Source organism: Lepisosteus platostomus, chromosome 7 (assembly GCF_059453375.1).
Source record: "Lepisosteus platostomus isolate fLepPlt1 chromosome 7, fLepPlt1.hap1, whole genome shotgun sequence".
Classification (NCBI taxonomy): domain Eukaryota; kingdom Metazoa; phylum Chordata; class Actinopteri; order Semionotiformes; family Lepisosteidae; genus Lepisosteus; species Lepisosteus platostomus.
Window position 1 is genome coordinate 52,575,283 of NC_142617.1, and position 20,457 is coordinate 52,595,739.

Consider the following 20,457-nt stretch of genomic DNA (forward strand, 5'->3'; position numbering starts at 1 on the left):
ACTGTAGTAAATAAGTATGTTTTATTCCAACAGGTAATTAAAGCATTTTAACAAAAGGTTCTTCAATACATTTTTTCAACTTTATGTAGCTATTTTTGTCAGATCAGTGCATGATAATTCAGGTTTGGACTAACAAAACTGAAAAGATTGTTGATGTTAAAATATAAAAACTAAAAACGGACAACTCACCGATGAACTGGGGATAAGCAGTAAGTGCCACAGGAAAAAAAAGTAAGGCAATAAAGTACAGAAATAGGGTCAAATGAAGTTTTCTTAATTTATAAAGCTGTGTAGCCAAGTTATATGTATTTACAGTAGCAATGATTTCTAAAAAATACAATTTTTCTTATCTGCAAAGTAAAAATAGGATCCTTAACTTAGTGCTGTTGCTACTTGTTGATTGTACTCAACATCTAAAAAACCCCAGAATGCCATCGAGGAAAAATGCAAAACGGTTTCAGTCCTGGCATTTTTGAGTGCTAGAAATTCTCAGTCCACAGTGATCAGATCCTTTGTGGTTATCAATTCAATGCGGAAATGTACAGTTAATAGTTTATCCATTATACAAAGACAACCTGGAGACGATGCAGGCTCTTATTTCTCCTCGTCGCTGTCCTGGGTTTTCTGAACCTCCAGCTCCTCTGTACTGACCATGCTGGGATCAATCGCTGCATATCTTGTTCCGTGGAACTGGCGCAAATGAATCTGGGAAGCAAGCAGAAAGCTGTGAAGGAACGGGCAGCCACCAGGAAGAATGAATCAAAAAACATAAAACAACGCCATGGAGCAATGACATTTTCATGGTCGTAAATCAGAATACCTCTGTTCTGCAGAAGATCAAGTAAAATGTTGATTCTGATCAATTTTTGTGGATTTGGGAATGGATGAGATTAACAACCTTAACACAAATTTAGAAATGAAAAACTTGAACCTTTTAATGGTTTTATCACTTAATCAGAAGGGGTTAATGTCAGACCCTTTGCTGGGTCATTTTAGCCATTTACTAAAAATCACTTTGTCTTAAGGGAAAAGAAAAAATATCCCTTTTGCACCTGGATAGGTGGGTGTACTATCAGTTCCTTTTTTACATGGGATTTCTAGGGTATTTCACTAAAAATATTTTTCAAAAAAAGCATCAAAAGCTTGCAGTGTTGGTCAAGGGGTTTCTATTCCTGCCCCTGCTACAAAATCGCACAAAAATATCTTGATAGTTTTATCAGGATTTGTTGTTTATTGTTGCTTAAGACCTAATATTATTAAAATACTTTCCTTCTGGTTAAATAGTTCTAGAGTTTTTGTAACAACAGAAGCAAAATGGATAAATGTGAAATATTTGCCATACAAAATTGTACAAGCTACCATATATAAATAATCATATCTGCACTGCTGTCCAGACGTCCTAGGCATTATACACTGTTTTGTTCTTTTTACAGTTTTAGATTCCTCCTTTATTTTATTAGATATTAGAAAGATATCTTCAGTGGATGGTTGAAACTGTAGCCATTATGCTTTGAGCCAAAAATGAAGAGATCTGCTATTTGTAGAGAATAGAGTATTTTCTTTAGGGATGTGGAGAGAGGAGCAAAAGCACGAAGTACACCTGATTGGTAAACGTGATGGATAAGGTACTAAAGTATTACGACACTTTATTTTGACCACTCATGTATAGTTTACGCTGTGTTGTGGTCATGTTTTTGATCATTCTGATCAATATGAATCAAAGGTTTATAAATGATGAGCTTGGATTCTTCCCACCAAAATCAAAGCTGTTGAAATAGTAAAAAAAAAACAGTAATACAGCCTAAAGAAAACTGGTGATGCACATAAATTAATAGTACCTGCTCACTTTGTCTGAGATCTAAGATTTATTTCATAGTAGTGTGTATATACAGTATAATTCACATTAACAGTCTTTACAAGCAGATTTACAGCAAGGTAATGCAAAGTAGGGATGGTATTCGTAGCTGCCTGCTATCCCTTACACAGAATATCAAGCACTCGCACCTGTATGTAAAGGTTGACTTCAGCACTTCTGCACAGGTATGGGAAGTTGCCGCCTGTTTTAAGGTGTGCTCGTCTGGCATTTGGATACAGCTTATACATTTCTTCTTTTGCTTCATGTGAAAGTGCACTCTGATCAAACACCTACATGCAAGACAGGTTTGGGGGAAAAAAAAGGATATTTCAATCACTCAGATTCAGAAAACTCACTCCTGTTAACAACTGTGTATTACCTGACAGGTACCCTGTGTAAAAAAAAAGGCTCAGCATTAATTAAAGCAGTACCCAACACTATTATCACTCCTTGCTTTAAGGCAGAAATGCAGGCTTACATCCATAATGGTCACTGCAACATCCTTTATTTTGTGAGGCTCCACGTAGGAATTCTGGCAGTTCAACGTCAGCCGAGCAGCCAGTTCGCTCTGACTCAAACTCTCCAGCTAAGCCACATGGAACAAAGCAGAAAACACAACAAATTCTGTAATCCAATAAGGCAGGAATGTTCAGCACATTTACATGATCTCTGTCTGGCACCCGAACGGACAGTTTACTTCGTTAAAATAATCTTTCCTTATGACCATTAAACGGACATGGTCTCCTGTTGGCACTGACGTCACATTTCTCAGAATTCGAGGGGCGAGATAGGGGAGTGAACAAGCTACAATAAAGTATCCCTGTTTCTTGAGTAAAAGGTAATTAATGTTATTTAGTATGTGAGTGCAATGTAAAAGCTGTACCAGAGATCTCTAGAAAGACTGAAGGATTTTGTTGCTGAGTGAGATAACGCGAGTAGAAATTAAGATGAATCACTAGGAAAGATAGTGTGGCATACAAAACGCTTTTCATATAATTACTTCATCAGATCATTCGGAGGACTGATACTCCAGCAGTTGTAAAATAAAAATACATGAAGTATCCAAACTATTTATCTTACCCGATCAACCATGAAGTCAATTGCATGTGCCATTTTTGGGTCTACCGGACCTGTGGCAAAGTTCCCCAACACTATTTTCTTCAGCATAAAGGCAGGCATCAACCAGAAACTGAAATAAATAAATACGCTTTTTTTTCTATCCCCTAGTATCCCTTTAAAAGGTAAGAAATGTTCAGTCAAAATACTGTCTCAGGTTTATTAAGTTCCATTATAGATGTAGCCATGCAGAGGCAGGCCAGCTGGCTGCTGTACCTGTTTGCTGTCCAGGTCTGGTTGAAGATGGAGGTGTCGCTGAAGGAGTTGCACAGAATGAGAGAATGTACTCGGGGGGATTTGTGTGTATATTCTGCAAACTTCTGAGCCAAGAAGCCCCCTAAAGAAGCTCCAAAGAGGTGAATCTTTAAAAAAAAAAAGAATAAAATGGCCATTAACAATTAGAAGACCACCTTTAAACCAGTGCTGGATTTCCCATACCTATGACATTTTTAGGGCCTACTAAGGAGGGAAACACTAGTGACCAACAAACAATGAGCTGAAACAACATGCTTGCTATCGACTCAGTGCTCCAAACCAATAATCCTACGCCATCCAGCGGCCGTTCTAGAAACTAGAAGTCGCTCGACCTGCTCCATCAATCACATGGTTTAGCGTTAGAATAGTTTGAAGTGCATCATGTCGATCGACGTCACTCAATTGGCTTTCACCCCTCTTTTTGCATATTTCGGAGTGAAAGTGCCTAGGGCCTAAGAACACCAAAATCCGGCCCTGCTTTAAACCACAAAACTGTCCTTACAAGGAAGGTTTCAAACCCATAACACATGATAAAATCATTCCTCCTCCAAGGGTTATATAAATGCAGATGTCATTTGTCAAAATGTGACAACAATTTCACCACTTCCCACCCACCACTTGCTCATTGTTAAAGCATGACAAATTCAATCTGATGTTTATTAAGCAATTACCAACCTTATCAAGCTGCAGGTGATCCAACAACTTACGGAATCCATCACAAAATTCCAGAAGATCCCAGTAGATGGGATACTGAAGCTTGAACACCAAAAAAAGGAGAATTAATTTTAACAAAATGTTATGTAGTCTCCCGGATAATGTTTGTGATGGTATATTCCAACTGGCCAAGAGCACTGTAGATCATCCATGTACTTGAAACAACAGCTTTGTGAAGTGGCAGCCATCTGTACCGCTGGGATTGTTCACTGGAAATGAACTGACAGTATGGAGGTGCCTCACATACTGTATATTCAAGCCCTTGATTAACTGTAATAAAGCGGATTTAACAAATCAAAAACTGGATTTGTATTAATTTTAATATTGTTCCATTTTACACATACACGTAACTGTTTATGACAGACATTTCTAAATGCACAATGTTCAGAACTCCTCCTATCAGAAGCTCGCCATTTCCTCCAGGTTGTGCAACTTGTTCTTTCTTCAGCTTGCACGTGTTCTACAAGAGATTACTATAACCAGTCAAGAGCAGTGGTGTCTTTGCTCTCTAAACCTCCTGGCTGTTGGGTTTTGTAATTTGTCCGTTTTTCATTTCTAACTAGGACACGAGGCCCACAGGAAACCAACCCTAAAGCAGAGGACATCTTTTTCTATTATTCACAACTGCGATGATGTTGCATGTATTTTATTTATAGCAGTCACTACAGTTGAAGAGCTCGATAATACTTTAACTTGGATCCTCAAACAGTCCCCTGACATCCCCCATGAAGAAGAGGTGGTTTGCTTCCATGTTCAGTCTCTTTTAATACCCAGTCACAGGGTATCAGATTTATTCGAGAAACCCCTGTTAACCTTCTGAGGCCTTGTGAAAACCACCAGATGACATAAAAACAGTGAAGAATTTAAACTTACAGCATGGTTCTGAAGTAGGAAAACACTTGTATATATATATTATTGATGGAAAATATATATATAATTTATCTGTATTCAACACTACAGTGTTGGTTCAGGCGCATTGTGTAATATGTCGGCTGTTTTAACATATCTTAAGCAGCTCCAACAATTACAGCTACACATCAAAGGACAGGACTTGAGACAGGACCAACCGGTCATCTCATGCTACATATCAAAGGGCAAGACGAATACACATGAAGCAGTGAAACAAAACATCTTCCTGAGATCATACTGTATATAAGAGCTGGGGAAACCCTTGCAGTTTGTCTGTCCTGCGGGGCAGACCCAACGCGTGTTGATGTCACTATTGAGCTCAATAAAACAACTGAATCCACAAAGACTGTGTCCTGCTCCTTGGATGAAGGATTTCCCACAACAGTTCTCAACATATTTACATGCAACATTCTTTACATTTATTTGCAATACTCTGTACATTTTAACACTGTGAATTGACAAATACCAATTGTTTTTACAGTTGCACTATTGATGTACTGAATATAGAACTCATACTGTACATGAACACCTGAGCTTTCTTTGCTAAATCAACTTTTAGCTCATATTCAACAAGGGCATGGATAGGTCTGTGAACTGTAACGCACCACGCCACCAGAATCTCACAGCTGCACAGATGCAGAGGAAAGCAGCCGACGGCATACTCACAGAGATCACCCGGTAACCCCATCCCGTCAGAGCCAGAACCTGCTGGAAAAACACATCCGCCGTGCCGCTCACAGGTGGAAGGAATATGATGGGACACCTTATGTTTTTTGGCCCTGCATCGTACAGGGACCAAACCTTACTGTCGTCATCATCCACGATAATCTGTGGGAAACATTACACAGACTCCAAAGGTACTGTTTAACACATGAAAGGTGAACAAAGACCAACTACCTCCCCCACCGTCCAAACTGACTCACACCAGGGTGAGATGAGTCTGAGGGCTCTTCCAATTGTACTGAAAATCTAGGAGCACAGCCTAATCGTCTGCCATGTGTACTTTGTCACCTAGTTTCTGAATGGCAGCACTCATCTAGAGTGGTTTTTGAGAACTATTTTTTTTTACACGTTATAAAAAAGTGTGCTTAGGTCACATGAGAATCACACGTTGCCGACATGTTGCAAAAAGGAGATTGCAGTCTAAGATAACTGCTGAAACAAATCAGCCTCTCATGAGCAATTCTTCAACTCCTGGTAAAGAGCTGCACAGAACAAGAAAACTGAAAAATGACTATAATAAATATTAAAAGTAGTTAATAAGTTATTCTTTAACAAGTAACCTAGCACCTGTGATGCAGATTGCTTGTTCTGTGGTACAGTTTAGCTTCTGAATTCCATGTTGTGAATAACAGCTGACAAACCACAAGCTCACCGAGGGAAGTTACAAGAAAGTATTTTTGGCTCTTAGAGTTTTACTTTCTTTGCTGAGTTTTTCATTTACAAGAACCAAACCTGAAAAGACAGGATGAGAGAGAAGAAACCTACCCTTTTAAGTGGAACTGTGCTTCTGAACCAGTTGTAGTCAGGAGATACTCTTATCTCCTCCATGGCTTGGAAGGAGGCAGGATGTTGCTCAATATTGCCTTAATAACAACACAAAAAACACGTATCCACAAATAAACCAACTCTGGTAATGAATGTACCAAGGCAAAAAAATCTATACATTCTATGGCTGACCTGCAAAGATGTCAAGAACTGAAAGTCAGGAATAAAAAAAGGCTCTTTTGGCTTGGCATCACTAAGCTATTGACAGTTCAGATTTCACCATGTGAGGATAGACTGACAGCATATCTGTCACTCTCACCACATGATTTGTGTGGAAAAAGGCCATCGTGACCAAAACTTTCTCTATTTCACTTTGTCATTATAATACGGCTTGAGATATTAAATTGATTACACTGCCCCTGCTTTTAAAGCTTTAAGCATGGTGTCTGACAGATCTTTATCGTGATGAAATAATATTCTGTAACGGGGGACATGAATGGTTTAGCAAGTGACCTTTTGCAGTTATTCTCTTGAAGAATTCATATCAGGTAACCCTCACCGGTCACCCAGCACATTCAACCCCAGCCTGTGTCACTATTAGAGTTGATGACAAATCACTGGAATAATTGCAATCCTTTAATTCTGATATTTTGTTACAACTGGTCTGGGGAAAAAAACATCTCGCTTTATAAAATGTTTATCTAATCTTAACCCTAACAACAACTGTAAGAACACAACTTTACATTTAGCGCGTGTGCCAGTCAAACATAGCTTTCGGGAAACAATAAAACAGGTGGTTAATAGTAATAGTTCCGCAGAATATACTTTAGATTACTATAATCTAGCCGCTGTGAACGTCTTTTTTTTACTCGGTACTTTTTTGAGCAGCTGTTTTCCTTTTTCTATGTTGATAGCAAAATTTAAAATTGAATCGTTCTGAATTTAAACGACTTTCTCATAACATATACGGGGGGAAAATAGGTGTTCACATGTGCTTAAAAGTATCTGAGAGAGGCTTTGGCAACACTCGGTAATGAATTTCAGTGATTGGGCTTGATTATGAGCTGAATGCAAGAAATCCACTTCAGTGATTCAGTTTTAAAAACATGTTTGGGTAAAAGCGCTTCCCGAGATATGGTTCATTGAGTCGTAGAACAGGACATATTACACAAACATCTAAAAACCACGCAGCTTTCACGAGCTCAAAGGAGCTTTACTCCAGTCATGTTTTTGCAGACACATACACGAATCAGATGCGCACCGTTTTGGCGTACCAGTGTGCCCTGAATAGCATTAAAAGTTACTTTCTCTTCTTAAAAGAAAAACTGCGAAAGTGGTCCAAAAACTGTGAACTTCGTACGGATAGGGTAAAACTGAGTTCTACCGTCAGCAACAATAACAGAGATCCTAACTTTCAACGTATTAATAAAAGAACACACACACCAAACGTAGGCGCGGACGTCTTTGAAAAAAGGTTAACCAAAGAAAAAAACATAAAGCACGAAGAAATTTACCGTGTTTGTTTTTGGTACCATCCAGCCCCTCACTGTCGTACACTTTCAAATCCCTGGATTCGCAGAGAGCTACTCCTCTCTTCCCAAAGTCACATGACACACACACACACTGCAGGGCACTTCCGCGATCTGCGCACTGATTCTGCGCGGACCAGAAAGGCTTCACGTTGACCCTGACGCTCATTAAAGATATAGCGACATTTTTCACTCTTGGATAAACAGGCGGTGATGTGCAGCCATGGTCCTGGACGAACACCGCGTCCTCCTGTTTGTTCTCCAGGCGAGGTCTTCATCGCAGGCTTGTTTGTGGATTTGAGTTTTCTATTTGGGGGCAGAACGGTACATTTATTTTCAGGTCTTGAAAGGTGGAATGAGATTTGTAATAGGGATATCTCACTCTGTACCAGTTTCTGAGTTTCAGAACTTTCCTCAAACAGATATGTTGGCTGTTCCAGCCGTTTCTTGAAAGACGCCAGGGTATTGCCTTCAACAGTATTGCTGGGTAGTCCAGATTCCCAAAACCCTGTGGGTAAAAAGGTGCCTCCTTTATTCGGTATTAAATGCACCCCCATATAGTTTCCACTTAGCTGCGCACTTGGAAGTAAGTTGCATGTTCTTTTGACACTCTGGACTGACCAAAGAAACAAGTTACTGTAAATAATTTGTTTAAAATTAAGTTAAAAACGCAAACAGAATGAAAACCAGCAAGTACAGTGTTCCCCCAGGACCAGAAATAGAAACCACTGATTTACAGCAAACTGTAGTCTGGGTACTACTACTGTGCAGCATATATATATATATTAAAGTAGATGAAAATATCCTAATTGCTGTCTCGCTTCACTGGGTTCAATTCTGGACCGTGGGTGCTGTTTACTTGGAGTCTGTGTGTTTTCCACCTGTTCACATGGGTTTCTTCCTGGGGCTCTGGTTTTTGGCTTCTGGCTCCGGTTAAATGGCTTTTTTGGAAACGTGTCCCTGCTGTCTGTGTGTGTCCTGCAGTGGACTGGCTTCCCGTCCAGAGGGTACTCTACTTTGGGGCCGTTACTTGCCGTGATCCTCCGGATTCCCCGTGAATTGGAAAAAGTGTACGTGCATTCATGTTTAAAATGTGCTAAACATGAGGAGTTTTTAGAAAAAGAGGTTTGAAAACACTTCAGTTTACATTACCAAACACTGTTTCGAAAGCACAGCATTTCACTTGACAGTACTGCTAACATGTATTCACGTCGCCGAAACGGAAACACAAACGTGCTATGACTCTTGCAGTTTGTCTTTAGTTTAAAAAAACTCTAATGGTACACACACACCCCCACTGCACGAAACAACCATCAGCATCTTCGCACTACAGTACTAAAGTTGCACTTTTTTAACAATTTTCTCCACCCCTTTGTGACATGTGATGTAGCCCAAACAGCTACGTAACACTGGCAGGTTCGTGCAGTTAGCTCCATACCTAGCTGACCTAGATTGAAGCGGTAGGGGGGTTACATCACACTGAGTGCAATACAGTGTCACTTTATAGCACGGAAAAAATCGTTTTTTTCCCCGTGAAATACGTTTGCGAAGTGTACTCCGCTAGACAAACAAACAGCCTCGTCCGAGCCGGAACCTCCTTTTAAAACGCCGTGACTCGACGGATTTCTTTCCTCGGTGTTGAGCTGTAGCTTCGGGATAGTTTGTTGTCGTTGAGGCCACCTGAGAAACGGCTTTTAGACCATATTGTTGTTTCTGTTTCACACCGACTGCTCATCGTTTGCATTGTGTACATTTGCAGTCACGGGAAACGGTGCTGTCTTAACGTTTTAGACGCGGTTTTATATGTTCTTGCTATTCGTTGGTTTGTGTTTCGGTGTTGACGGGCTGTGGCCTACCAACAATTTGTCAACATCGGCACTCCTGGAACAGAACGTGCTGTTACAAGGCTGTAGTGCGGAGTTAATATATTTCTTATTTTCTGACTGGACTTTTTTCTTAAAGTAAAGGACACCAGTGAGCAGCTATGTCTTGCACGTGTTCGGCAGCCGCGAGACTGCTAATGAATTCCGCTCATAAAGGTAATTAACTCTTCTGAAACGTTTTTTTCTCCTATTTGGTTTACATATGGCTTTTTTGGAAATAGTAATATATTATAATCCGTGTATTTGAGTAGATTGCTGTCCTGCCTTTACACACTTTACTGCATTATAATATCTGGAAAATGCGAAATGCGTGTTAGTTATTGAGTTTTAACAATTTACATCTACAGTATTTAATGTAGAGCTTTTTGTAATACGATATTTCTCGTTTGTAATTTCTTTCCCGACCTATTGTCAATACCATTTTGATGTTCTCCTGCGTCGTTGTTGATAAGCATGAGAATATACTTGCCAGAATACTGTTGCTTGATTTTTATTTTTGCTATTGGAAGAAAGTACTTGGCAACACCTTAAAACCATTGATAAAAAACAATGAAATACACCAATTTAGTCTTTGGGCGTCTGTTAGAAATCATTGTAATATAGGTATTAACTATTAAGAATATGTCTAAGCCTTACTCCTGTGAGCCGTGAGTTTGGTGTACTCGGTCAAAGCAACTCAGAAATTTGAGCGCTTCTGTGCAAATGTGCATTATCAGGCGATTCGCGTGTTTAAAATGTGATGGAGCACTACAATATCTGCATTCCTCTTTTGTAAAATTGAATATGAAATTAGTTAGTTAACGTTAATCTTTTTAACTACACCTTTTCAAAAAAAATATTCTAGTATTCTGTATTTTTTCACAGAAATGGCGACTTTCTTGACGAACCTGTGCATGAAGCAGTTCAAGCTTTTTAATTATCCCCTCGAGGAAATGTTTCTGTTACAGTCTAGCACAACAGTTGCAATAAAAAAACAAACAAACATCACCAACAAAGAACTATAAAGGCTTTCTTTGTTTTTATTTAAAATAGGTCAAGAAACAGTTCTCTTGTCATGGTGATATAGCATTGTAACTGATATTTTACCCATTCTTTCATTGTGTGTTCCTGGTTCATTGTTGCTTGTGCTGTAATCATTTTTTTTTTCCTGGAAGAAAAGTGCTAGGTGTGACGTCTTCTTAAGTGGAAGTCATGTGAATTTTCTAGGCTCGAGATCAACGTAGGCTTACCTGGTGGTGTGTTGGTTCAGGAATATCCTCTGACTTTAATAATAAAAACCCAGTGCATTCCTCCAACAGGTTCTCACTCTGTTTGCTAATCTCTTGTGTTACAGGAATCTCCTGCTCTCGGATGCACTTATATACATTGACCAGACCAGGGGCACAAGAAGTTCACTTGGCAAGGAGACTGCCTGTCCGGTCGTTTTCAGAGACAGCTGTGTATTTTGCCTCAAAGGATAGCTCAGCTAAAGATGGTCCTGGAGATGGGGGAAAGGTAATCCTAGTTCATTTGTTTTCGTTCTGATCACAGAAGCGAAAGTCACGCTTTTTAACAAAAAAATCCCTTCGTCCATGTGGTCAAATGCTGTATTGGGTATGTAATGTTAAATTTTTTTAGTACATCTGAAAAACACATCTTCATTTCTGATCGTTTTCTCTTAATGTTTGTTAAAAACCAGAAATCCGTTGGCGAAGGCAGTGGGAAAAGGTCCACAGGATCTGGAAATTCAGGAAAAGGAGGAAATCATCTGCACTGTCCTAAGTGTGGGGACCCATGCACTCATGTGGAAACTTTTGTCTGTAAGTGTTATTTTAGGAGTATTAGATCTGTGTAAAAAACAAAGACAAGCAGACGACACTTCTTCAGAACATTAATACTGACTGAATAAGTCAAGTTTGCCCTTCCTCAGAATTATATCTGCAATGACTTTATCACTTTGTGGTATGTTCTCATCGACTCTGAGAAGCTGGGCCTGGTTATGCCTGTATTCAGTAACTAGGTGACTGGTGAAGGCTTTTTTTAAATTTTAATATTTATCTATCTAGTGATGCAATGATACTGTCGCTGGAATCCAGTAGTTTGTGGCTGAAGGAAGGAAATCTGAAACAAATATTGACTGTAGGTTTCAGAATGAGCGTACTGAGATTTACAGTTGGTAGTGGAAGCATCACTGCAGTACAAAGTGATTGCATATGAAGCTGCGTTTCCAAAAAATGAAGCTGTGTTTTCCGAGGAATGTGGTGTGCAGGTAGGCCAAAGCTTTAATTCAATCCAGCCTGAAGATGGGGGTCAAATCCATCCTGCTGTAAACTTTTTGTTTGTTGATTTTTTTGTGTTCTAGCCTCAACCCGCTTTGTGAAATGTGAAAAATGCCACCACTTTTTTGTGGTGCTGTCAGAGACCGACTCGAAGAAGAGTTTAAACAAAGAGCCAGAATCGGCTGCGGAAGCTGTGAAGTTGGCTTTTCAGCAGAAACCCCCTCCCCCCCCAAAAAAGGTGAGGAAAAAAAAAAACTTGGAGCGAGGAGCCTTAGTTCCAAACTCGGATGTAGTTATCCAGTATTTATTTCCACATTTGGAAGATTATCACACGTTTTGATTTGTGCCAGTAATATTTCAACTAAAACAGTATGAAAAATCTAGCTGTATTCTTCATTTATTCTTTCTTTATACAACTTGATATCATTATTAATGTAGGAAAGCTTAAGTACTCGGCCGATGTCCTTAAGGTTGTCTGCTAACTCCTCTGCTACCCTAAGTAAAGGAATACTTCAAGTACTTTTCACCCCCTTTCTCGCAAGACTTCGTGCTTTCAGGAAAGATGCAAAGATTGCGTTTGCTAAAACTGTCTTCCAGATCTACGCCTACCTCGATAAGTATGTCGTTGGCCAGTCGTATGCGAAGAAAGTGCTTTCGGTTGCTGTGTACAATCACTACAAACGAATTTACAACAATATCCCTACCAGCATGAGACCGCAGGCAGAAGTGGAGAAGCAGGCCTCTCTCACACCACGAGGTCAGTACAGTAGTGTCAGTTGCATCAATACAGTCACAGGGAGGCTGTCTTGTTTTCCTTTTTACAGTCTTTTGCTTTTAATGACCTTTTTATCTTTACATTTCTGAATTTCTGTGGGGATTCTGAAGGCTGTTGCATTATTATATAAGTGTTTTTTTTCTCTACTTTCCATATTTATCAGTCAAGTACAAAATCATTTTTTTTTCAGCACTCGCAAGCAGAATATATTAACACCAAAACCTGTGCATGTCAGATCTGTTGCATGTGTAAAATGTATGAATGGTAAATACATTTTTGTTTGCAACTTACCACAGCTTTGCAAAAATGCTCCAGTAGTACAAGTAGATGGTGTTGGTAATGAATTACAGAAAAGCTGGAACTATGCTGCGTGTGGACAATTTCAGTTGCAGCTAGGTTTATCTTTGTGATTGGGGGTGTGTGAAAACCTGTAGAGGCCAGTTGATTTAAAGAAAAGTCTCTTAATCCTGTTATGTGTCGGTCGGCTTAATTTTTAGAGGCTTCTGTGCAGATCCCTTGTCTGTGTAGCTATATGCGGGACTGTGATGGTACAAACACTGATCCATGTGGATGTGCTCAGTCGGAAACTGATCTGGCATGAAGAAATCAAGCAGGACTCCACTTCTGTAGTGACCCTATAGCTGCATGAGCCCAAATCCTGTGGATAAAAAGTTGCATTGCAAAACTGCAAGCATGCAGTTTAGCTTCCTGTGTATGATTTGGCATTTGTACAATAGCTTTTTAATGTATACATTTTGTACCCCCTTGTTCGTGCATTACAGCTATCCTGTTAAACTTATTTGAGGACTGTATGGAAAGGATAGCATTTACTCTCAGGTGAAAAGCTGGGAGATGTACAGAACACTGTCTGTCTGTCTGTGTAAAATATCGTATATATGATGATTTTACCTGGAAAGGATCTGCTGATGTAGCCTGATAGCGCTGTCTTTGATATTGCAATTTTCATCCTCTTTCTGTAGAACTAGAAATAAGAAGACGGGAGGATGAATACAGATTTACAAGTAAGTAAACATCCCTCATGTCTTTCACCACTTAACTCTGGAGTTCTATTGTAGAGGATTAATAAATTAACATCTAAATGTTGTGGTTCACAGCTAGTGCCATTTCCCATTCCATTGGTTTCGTTTTGTAATATGCTGATTTTTTTATTGTACAAATGCCAAAATCCTAGCTATCTACACAATACAGTGTATTGTTTTAGCATACGTCCATCAAAAATCAAATCTGATGTTTAAATATGACATGCAAATTAGGAATTGGTTCTAAGCTGTTTTAGGTATTTTGTTTTATTTCAGGGATCAAATAGTGCATATATTTGATCGTGTTTGCTCTTAGTCTTTTTTTTCTGAAGGAGCATTGAACTCATTTCAGCCCAGAGGTAAAGATGTTTTTGAAGAAAAATGAAGTCTCCCAGTGACCTGCTTAATCACTTTTTTGCCACACAGTGATCACAAGCATTTGGCAAACATTTTGTAGGCTGTACCTGCATTCTCATTGGGAAGTGGAGACGGTATAAAAATGGCTTGAACTCGTAAACGCTTCCCGACATATTGCTGTGCAGAAAACAAACTGTTCAATGAAATTGCCACATGTCCTTGTGGAAAGGAATTTGCTTGCTGCAATTCTGTGAATAAGCTCTGGTAGGCATTGAATCGCCCAAAGACATAATTAACTTCTGGCTAGCAATGTTATTTCTTTCCCTCATTTGTGGATTATAAATTGGGTGTTTTCCAAGATTTTGGGATTAAAATATAGTAGCTCTATCAATTAAACTGCAGGTTTCGGTTCACTCCTCTGAATTTACTGGGAACCCCCAGTTTTTTTCACTTTCACTGTTGGACAGATAACTGGGTATAGAAAGTCACCACCTCCTTTCAAAATTTGTACCTTTTGTTGTATGACACTGAAAATAAAAACAAATTAAATTAGGCTTGTTCCATTTTTATTTACGCACAGTAACCCACATTAGCCAAGTGAAAATAAAATTCTAAAACCGTAAAATACTTTATTTGGATAAGTGAACACCCCCCTTACAATTGCATTTGTAAATTTGCTCGGGTATAACCAAGCACCTTACAGATCACACAGCTAACTAATGGGTTCCACCTGTGATCAATTGTGGTGATTTTGATTAGTTCAGAATTAAACCAGCTGTTTCTAGAGGATTCCACTGCTTGGAAGTGCATTTCAAAGCAAAGAATCCACTATGGGCGGCAAGGTGCTTTCAAAAGAACTTTGAGATAAAGTTGTAGAAAGGCACAAGTGAGTAGATGGATATAAAAAGATTTCAAAGGCTTTAAGTATCCCATGGAGCACAGTCAAGATCCACACTAAGATGTGGAAGGCGTATGGCACCACCCAGACCTTGCCTAGATCAGGCCATCCTTCCAAACTGTATATAACAAGTATATCTACTGACAAGAAATCACTTACCTCTAAAGTCACTGAAATTCTTATTTTTTGTTAAATTAGTGGCAGTACAGATAGCAGGTTGCTTCATTCAGATTGTATTCGCATTTCCTATATCCTGTTGTACAAGTAGTGCTGAATGTTGTTTCTACTTCACCTGTATGGCAGCAGAAAAAGACTTTAAAGAAGCCCATCAGATCTCACTGGGAAGGAAAGTTGTCATAGAATGCCTTGTTACATTACTGTGTGAAGCAATCCCAGCAGTTGGTGTTTCAGGGTCTGGTTTTAGATTACCTGCATAGCAGTGAAAATCATTTAATCATAAGTGTCAGCAAAGAGTTGTCAGAGAGCACATAAGAGTTTATGCAACAAACAGGAAAATAGGCACCAGAGAGATGTTGACAGTATAATCATCCTGTTAAAGAATGAGAGCGCCCAAACATCAGTTGAAGAGTTTCACTCTGGGTTGAGGAAGGAAATAACATTTCAGGGAATCATTGTAAGTTTTGAGCATCCTGATGTAGTCACTGTAGAGCCAGATTTAAATACTCTGTGCAGCTAACTGGCATTTTGCTGTGTTCTTAATTTGATTTTAACTACTTGTATGTCCTTGTGTAAATGTCAGTGTTTGTTCAGATTTGTTTGCCCTGTGTATGGTTTTTGTGACAGGAATTTGAGGTATAACTTCCGTATCGATGTCTTGCCTCTTTAACCTGCAGCCTTGTGTTGTTTCAGAGTTGCTGCAGATTGCTGGGATCAGTCCACATGGCAACGCCCTGGGGGCATCCATGCAGCAGCAGGTGAACCAGCAGAGCCCTCAGGAGAAGCGAGGAGTTGAGGTGCTGGATTCGAACAACGATGAGATTAAACTGGAAAAAAGCAACATCCTGCTGCTCGGCCCAACTGGATCAGGTGGGTGCAGAAGCAAATAAGTATTGGGAAAGCCTGCATGCGTTGTGTGTGTGTGTGTGTGTGTGTGTGTGTGTGTGTGTGTGTTTTTAGCACATCTCTTCTCCTTGTGTGTGCTGTCAATAGGTAAAACTCTGCTGGCTCAGACCCTCGCAAAATGCCTCGATGTCCCTTTTGCAATTTGTGACTGCACTACACTGACTCAGGCAGGATATGTGGGGGAAGACATTGAGTCTGTCATCGCCAAGCTGCTGCAGGACGCTAACTACGCTGTTGAAAAAGCACAGCAAGGTGGGTAGCAGAAAGGCACTCTTTCCTCTGGTGGGAATTGTTTCTAATGTAGAGAAATGGATCTAAAGTCTGTCAAGATAATCCTCTAAATGTTTTAAAAATTAAAATTGGATTATGAAAAAGTTCCACTTAATCAGCCGCATTAGGGAATATCATATATTGACTTATTTTTATGTGGTAACTAAATTTAGCAGTTTTTGTTCAACTGTACATCAGTATTTTTTTCACTAGTGCTATAATGCAATTGTAGCGGTTAAAGGTTCACTGCAAGCTACATTTATGAGTGCCCAAAGAGATTTCATCTGGCTTCTTGGGCTTTCTGCTCATCTTGCAGGAATTGTCTTCTTGGATGAGGTTGACAAGATCGGCAGCGTGCCGGGAATTCACCAGCTGCGAGATGTGGGTGGGGAAGGCGTTCAGCAGGTCAGTGTTGGAAAACAAAATTGTTCTTTAGAGGCAGTGCAACAGTGACTTAGCCTTGTCTCATGCAAGGAAGTGAAACTGCTTGAAACCTTGTGATAGTAACCTTCTACAGCAGCATATATTCTTCTCGACTATCTGTATTAGCCAGGATTTAGCATTTGAATAACCTATAAACATGTTGACAAACGTGCTTTTCGTACACAAGTACCACTATGTCATTGATCACATGTTGGCAGCTCTGTCCTTGACCAAATCGTGGAGAAAGCATACTAAAAGGTTTATTTACCCTTCATGAGATTTTAATATGTCTGTTATTATATGGGTGTTTAACACATCTTTTGTGACCTTGTTGATGTATTGAAAAGGAATTTGTGTACATTACATCCCAAAACAAAATCTCAAGCCCAAGAAGTAGTTTTGCCCTTGTATGACTTCCAATTGCTTTGTTTTTGGCATAGGGTCTGCTGAAGCTCCTGGAGGGCACCATTGTTAATGTTCCAGAAAAAAACTCAAGGAAACTGAGAGGAGAAACTGTGCAAGTGGATACTACCAATATCCTGTTTGTGGCTTCAGGTGCCTTCAATGGATTGGATAGGATCATCAGCAGAAGGAAAAACGAGAAGGTTGGTGTTGGTTAGTGAGTTGCAATAGCAATATAAAATAGATTATTGTGACTTTGAGAGTGCTCAGGTATTACACATTCTGGTTATATTTAAGCCCACAATTCTCTTTTTATTCTATAAAAATGGCAGTGAGATCTTGCTAAATTCTGATGTACAAACATGATGCCGTTATAAACTGATAGTGGAGCATTCAAAATAAACCTTATTTTTTAATGTGATTTTCTTTTTTGTTTTCATAAATGAAACTTTATAAAGGTGGCTTGCTTCTTATGAGTAATTCATACAGATGTTCCACTCTTTGAAAATCGAGAGCTTACGGCCTGGTTTTAAGTACAAACGGGTTTATGATGCACTGTTTGAAAGTTTGTCGAAGTCCTCCTTTGCTTTTTAATTCCCTGGCAATTCCCCACTCTTGTCTGCCGCAGTACCTGGGGTTCGGCATACCGTCCAACCTGGGGAAGGGCCGCAGGGCTGCGGCGGCTGCCGACCTGGCCAACGCCAGCGGAGAAGGAGGCACCGTGCAGGAAATCGAGGAGAAGGACCGGCTGCTCCGCCACGTGGAGGCCCGGGACCTGATCGAGTTCGGCATGATCCCGGAGTTTGTGGGGCGTCTGCCAGTGGTGGTGCCTTTGCACAGCCTGGATGAGGACACGCTGGTGCGAATTCTGACCGAGCCTCGCAATGCCGTGGTTCCCCAGTACCAGGCGCTGTTCAGCATGGACAAGGTGAGCTCTTGCTGGCCTTTAATGTCTTCTCTGCTCCTAATATCAACAGAGCATCCTGCATGTTTTAAACCTCCTGCTGAAGTTGAGTCTGTGTGCCATCACATTAATAAAAATGCAAGTTAATCCCTGGATGCTGACCGTAAGAAATTGTGCTCATATTTGGCACATGGCATGTCATCTGCTTTATGTCATGTTTGATTGAAACGTGCTGTCCAATCTGTTGTACGTTATTTTTCACATCCTTACCCCACTTCCTGCTCTAGAAAAGGACAAAACTCATAATCTGCCATATTACCACAAATAATGATTTCTCCAAATCTTTTTGCAGTGTGAACTCAGTGTAACCCAGGGTGCTTTGAGGGCCATAGCCAGGCTGGCTTTGGAGAGGAAGACGGGCGCTCGTGGGCTGAGATCTATCATGGTAAGGAAGTGGAAGTTAACTTACAATAGTAGTTTACATGCTGGTATGGTGTTCAGATGGAATGATATGTGTGTGGGTTTTTTTTTGCATTTCATTAAATGGTAACAGGAGAAACTGCTGCTGGAGCCCATGTTTGAAGTGCCAAATTCGAACATAATGGCTGTGGAACTGAGCAAAGAAGTGGTGGAAGGGAAATCTCTGCCCCGGTACATCAGGCAAGTATCCTGTCTTTCAAGGGTTTCAAAAGCTTTGTGGAATCGCAAAGTGGTTCATTCTTACACACTTTGTTTTATTTTAGGGCACCAGCTAAAGACCCCTCTGAAGAGGAGTACGACTCGGGAGTGGAGGAAGAAAGCTGGCCGCGACAGGCAGATGCGGCCAACAATTAAAGTGTTGCGGTTTATTTTCAGAAACGTTTTCTCAAATAATAAAACACGGAATCTTATCCTTTATTCAAATAAGCTGTGGATCTTATGAAATCCATTATTCGGAACTGTTAAAACAGGATGTCAGTGGAGAGAGGCCTGATGTCTACATTGGAAAGTGATTATGTACAGCCAGGGTGTTTGTATAATAGTGGTTTGTACAATGAATGTTTTGCTTCACAAAAAAAAACTAAGATAGTTTTCCAGGTATATTGGAACAAAACATTGCTTTAATATTTGAACACTCTTATTTCCTGCAAAAGTATTCTTATAATACAAGGTGCATTAATTATCTGAACTTTATAAATTTCCTAATATTGGGGTGAGGGGGCTAAGGTGTTTGTCTATCTTAAGGATCCTTGCATTTTATTCTTGCTATGTTACATAAGTATTATTCTGGTTTCAAAGTATATTGGTTGAAATGGTTTGGGAACCAAACAGATGACAATGGGATCATGAATCTTAAAACAATTAGGTAGTTCTTCCATATTGCCAAGAATTAGGATAATTTAGGCTAACCTATCTTTCTCATTTGTGCATGGCATCCCACAACCAAATTCAAAATCCCTTTTTTTAAGAAATCTTAGCTGATAAGCTGTTTAGTTGAAGCCAGGTTGCAAATATCATGCGGTTCATTTCAGTTCTATTTCAAAAGTGGAGTCTTTTGTGGTCACCAATGTTCAATGACCATTCACACATTTCTCAAACTGTATTTTTTTAATTTTTTTTTTATTTAAACCAGAACATTTTATGGGGTGAAATATTAGTCATTTTATAGTTGTTGAAAGAATTAAATTCCTATAAAAACTGCTGCAAGAAGGGATTTTTCTTGTATTTGTATCCCATAAGAGGTGATTGTGTGCTGGTTAAGCTGCACATTATGAAATGAGTAGCTTAATAAGCTCAGCGAAGTTTAAAGATCTGGGTCCTCAGCAGTGATGGATGGCCCTGTTCTCTCTATTGAACTGCTTGCCAGTCTTCTGGGATGTCCGTCTTGGCTTCTTTGTGAAGGATAGGACTTTCATGGACATCAGCCACTAGACCTATATCCCTGTCCCCAGGAATTTCCTGCTGTGTTGGCTGAGTTCTGTGTGCTGATTTTAGATAAAGCTTCAAGTGGAAGAAAATCTGAAGCATATGAAGCTTTTTAGTAATGTTTAAGTTTTAAAATGCACCCTTTCTCCCTGATATTTGCAGGGTAAACTTTTGCCCAAAATTCCTTTGTAAAAAAAAAATGATTTGTAGATGTGATTGTTTAAATATATAAATAAAAAATGTACATACACATCCGTGTATAAACTGATTCCTTTGAAATACTGCAGTAGCTTATATCAAAACTTATATTCAATATATAAAATTCGTTTTTACGTTTGGATTTAGACTTATTATAATGTTTAAAGTGCAAGATGTTTTCTACAGTGTTGCTAT

The 20,457-nt window shown here is 39.6% G+C and overlaps 2 protein-coding genes across 4 annotated transcripts; one reads left to right on the forward strand and one right to left on the reverse strand.

Annotated features, from left to right (window-relative positions):
* Nucleotides 1–7: 7 nt before the first annotated feature.
* spg21 (SPG21 abhydrolase domain containing, maspardin) lies at nucleotides 8–8,050 on the reverse strand. The gene is made up of 9 exons (XM_088641183.1): nucleotides 7,852–8,050; nucleotides 6,338–6,435; nucleotides 5,516–5,677; nucleotides 3,902–3,982; nucleotides 3,188–3,333; nucleotides 2,936–3,044; nucleotides 2,334–2,441; nucleotides 2,005–2,145; nucleotides 8–705 (listed from the first exon to the last, which is right to left on the reverse strand). The coding sequence occupies exons 1-9, from the start codon at nucleotides 8,033–8,035 to the stop codon at nucleotides 595–597; spliced, it is 1,140 nt and encodes a 379-aa protein (XP_088497309.1). The 5' UTR covers nucleotides 8,036–8,050; the 3' UTR covers nucleotides 8–594.
* Nucleotides 8,051–9,261: 1,211 nt separating this feature from the next.
* Nucleotides 9,262–20,314, forward strand: clpxa (caseinolytic mitochondrial matrix peptidase chaperone subunit Xa). 3 transcript variants are annotated; one of them, XM_088641177.1, is made up of 15 exons: nucleotides 9,262–9,282; nucleotides 9,829–9,905; nucleotides 11,083–11,243; nucleotides 11,428–11,548; nucleotides 12,091–12,245; nucleotides 12,605–12,764; nucleotides 13,763–13,804; nucleotides 15,948–16,124; nucleotides 16,248–16,412; nucleotides 16,747–16,835; nucleotides 17,294–17,458; nucleotides 17,884–18,183; nucleotides 18,512–18,604; nucleotides 18,713–18,819; nucleotides 18,903–20,314. In XM_088641177.1, the coding sequence occupies exons 2-15, from the start codon at nucleotides 9,851–9,853 to the stop codon at nucleotides 18,991–18,993; spliced, it is 1,881 nt and encodes a 626-aa protein (XP_088497303.1). In that variant the 5' UTR covers nucleotides 9,262–9,282; nucleotides 9,829–9,850; the 3' UTR covers nucleotides 18,994–20,314. The 3 variants fall into 3 exon arrangements, with proteins under 3 accessions (XP_088497303.1, XP_088497302.1, XP_088497304.1); XM_088641176.1 differs by having other exon boundaries at nucleotides 9,280–9,326; XM_088641178.1 differs by lacking the exons at nucleotides 9,262–9,282; nucleotides 13,763–13,804 and having other exon boundaries at nucleotides 9,290–9,905.
* The last annotated feature ends 143 nt before the right edge of the window (nucleotides 20,315–20,457 follow it).

Excerpts from the sequence above, each read along its gene's own strand:
- spg21 (XM_088641183.1), bottom strand. The coding sequence starts at position 8,035 with ATGAGCGTCAGGGTCAACGTGAAGCCTTTCTGGTCCGCGCAGAATCAG. Across the intron at positions 6,436-7,851 it reads TGGTACCAAAAACAAACACG|GCAATATTGAGCAACATCCT; the intron begins GTAAATTTCTTC and ends GTTGTTATTAAG. Across the intron at positions 3,983-5,515 it reads GGGGTTACCGGGTGATCTCT|CTTCAGTATCCCATCTACTG; the intron begins GTGAGTATGCCG and ends TTGGTGTTCAAG.
- clpxa (XM_088641177.1), top strand. The coding sequence starts at position 9,851 with ATGTCTTGCACGTGTTCGGCAGCCGCGAGACTGCTAATGAATTCCGCT. Across the intron at positions 12,765-13,762 it reads GGCCTCTCTCACACCACGAG|AACTAGAAATAAGAAGACGG; the intron begins GTCAGTACAGTA and ends CTCTTTCTGTAG. Across the intron at positions 18,605-18,712 it reads GTGGGCTGAGATCTATCATG|GAGAAACTGCTGCTGGAGCC; the intron begins GTAAGGAAGTGG and ends AAATGGTAACAG.